General features: G+C 63.3%; 1 protein-coding gene across 11 annotated transcripts in view; it reads left to right on the forward strand.

The window, feature by feature from the left end:
- The window catches only part of adam9a (ADAM metallopeptidase domain 9a), a 22,836-nt gene that overhangs the window by 12,210 nt on the left and 8,126 nt on the right, over positions 1–2,500 (forward strand). For all 11 annotated transcript variants that reach the window (XM_081611014.1, XM_081611017.1, XM_081611015.1 and 8 more), the window contains exons 15-20: positions 464–554; positions 623–728; positions 874–1,057; positions 1,141–1,221; positions 1,495–1,600; positions 1,661–1,808. In XM_081611014.1, the coding sequence (XP_081467140.1) occupies positions 464–554; positions 623–728; positions 874–1,057; positions 1,141–1,221; positions 1,495–1,600; positions 1,661–1,808 (716 nt within the window). The remainder of the gene's footprint in view (positions 1–463; positions 555–622; positions 729–873; positions 1,058–1,140; positions 1,222–1,494; positions 1,601–1,660; positions 1,809–2,500) is intronic.

Here is a 2,500-nt window from a genome sequence, read left to right on the forward strand (position 1 = left end):
TCCCCGCCTCCCCGTCTGCCTCCCCGCAGGCGTCCTCCGGGGGTTCACCGCGTCCTCGGGGTGGCGCCGCGTCCTCGGGGCAACGCCGCGTCCTCGGGGCAACGCCACGTCATCAGGATGGCGCCGCGTCATCAGGATGGCACCGTGTCCTCGGTGTGGCGCCGCGTCCTCGGTGTGGCGCCGCGTCCTCGGTGTGGCGCCGCGTCCTCGGGGCGGCGCCGCGTCCTCGGGGCGGCGCCGCGTATTCGGTGTGGCGCCGCGTCCTCGGTGCTGCGTCCTCGGTGCGGCGCCGTGTCCTCGGTGCCGCGTCCTCGGTGTGGCGCCGCGTCCTCGGTGTGGCGCCGCGTCGTCAGGATGGCGCCGCGTCCTCGGTGTGGCGCCGCGTCCTCGGTGTGGCGCCGCGTCCTCGGTGTGGCGCCGCGTCCTCGGGGTGGCGCTGCCTCTAACTCGTTGTGCGTTTCAGAACGGACATCCCTGCCGGAACCAGCAGGCTTACTGCTACAACGGGAGGTGCCAGCACCTGGACGGACAGTGCCAGGCCCTGTTCGGACCCAGTAGGTTCTGGTTCATCTTCGACCCGGTCGGGATGTTCTGGAATCTTCTGACTCTTCCTCGTCTGCAGAGGCAACGGCCGCTCCGGACATCTGCTTCAAAGACGTCAACAGCAAAGGAGATCGCTTCGGCAACTGTGGCTACCAGCACTTCGGCTACAAGAAGTGTGAGAGCAGGTAACACACACACACACACACACACACACACACACACACACACACACACACACACACACACACACACACACACACACACACACCCTATCCAACCCCAGCGCAGGCGAGGCCCCGCCCCTCCGGTCACATGACTCTGTCTCCATAGAAACGCTCAGTGCGGGAAGCTGCAGTGTCTGAACGTGAAGGGGGGGACGGTGTTCGGCATCCTGCCGTCCATCATCACCACTCCGATACACGGAGCCACCTGCTTCGGGGTCGACTTCATGCTGGGATCCGACGTTCCCGACCCGGGAATGGTGAACGAAGGGACCAAGTGTGGAGACAACCAGGTGATGGGAGGACTGGGAGGACTGGGAGGACTGGTGACTAGGAGACGCTGATGAAGCTGTTTTTCTTCTTATGTCGTGTTCAGGTGTGTATGAACTTTGAGTGTCGCAGTGCAGATGTCCTGAGCTACGACTGTGACGTGGAGACAAAGTGCCATGGACACGGGGTGAGACAGGGTGGATTGAGTTGAGACGGGTGGGTCAGGGGTGAGACAGGGTGAATCAGGGTGAGACACGGTGGATTGGGGTGAGAAAGGGGGGATTGGGGTGAGACAGGGTGGATTGGGGTGAGAAAGGGGGGATTGGGGTGAGACGGGGTGGATTGAGGGCGGGTCACGGGTGAGACAGGGTGGATCAAAAGGTGTGACAGGGTGGATCCGGCCTGCAAGGCGGACCGGGTCATGTGACCCAGTCTGACCCAGTACCTGTGTCCCTCCCAGGTGTGTAACAGCAACAGGAACTGCCACTGCGACTACGGCCGGGCGCCGCCGTCCTGCAAGCTGTCGGGCTACGGCGGCAGCGTGGACAGCGGACCCACGTGGAACGGTACTGTCCATGTGTCCCGCGGCGTCCCCGCTCCGAGCTGACTCGGTGTGTCGTCCACAGATAAGGACACGTCTCTCAGGGACGGCCTCCTCGTCTTCTTCTTCCTCGTCCTTCCTCTGCTGGCTCTGGGAGCGTTTGTCTTCCTGCGCCGCCACGAGCTGCTGCGGCGCCTCGGACTGATCCGCAGGAAGAGGTCGCAGGGATACCAGTGAGTACGACCCGCTGCAGCCCGTCATGGGACAGGAAGTCCTGCCATGGGACAGGAAGTCCTGCCTCGAGACTGGAAGTCCTGCCTCGAGACTGGAAGTCCTGCCTCGAGACAGGAAGTCCCGCCATGGGACAGGAAGTTCCGCCATAGGACAGGAAGTCCTGCCTCGAGGCAGGAAGTTCCGCCATGGGACGAGAAGTCCTGCCTCGAGACAGGAAGTTCCGCCATGGGACAGGAAGTTCCGCCATGGGACAGGAAGTCCCGCCTCGAGACAGGAAGTTCCGCCATGGGACAGGAAGTCCTGCCTCGAGACAGGAAGTCCCGCCATGGGACAGGAAGTTCCGCCATGGGACAGGAAGTCCCGCCTCGAGACAGGAAGTTCCGCCACGGGACAGGAAGTCCTGCCTCGAGACAGGAAGTCCTGCCTCAAGACAGGAAGTCCTGCCTCGAGACAGGAAGTCCTGCCACGGGACAGGAAGTCCCGCCTCGTGACAGGAAGTCCTGCCTCGTGACAGGAAGTCCCGCCACGGGACAGGAAGTCCCGCCACGGGACAGGAAGTCCTGTCTCGAGACAGGAAGTCCCGCCTCGAGACAGGAAGTTCCGCCATGGGACAGGAAGTTCCGCCATGGGACAGGAAGTCCTGCCTCGAGACAGGAAGTTCCGCCATGGGACAGGAAGTCCCGCCTCGTGA

Source organism: Poecilia reticulata, chromosome 9 (assembly GCF_904066995.2).
Source record: "Poecilia reticulata chromosome 9, P_reticulata-male-v2, whole genome shotgun sequence".
Lineage (NCBI taxonomy): Eukaryota > Metazoa > Chordata > Actinopteri > Cyprinodontiformes > Poeciliidae > Poecilia > Poecilia reticulata.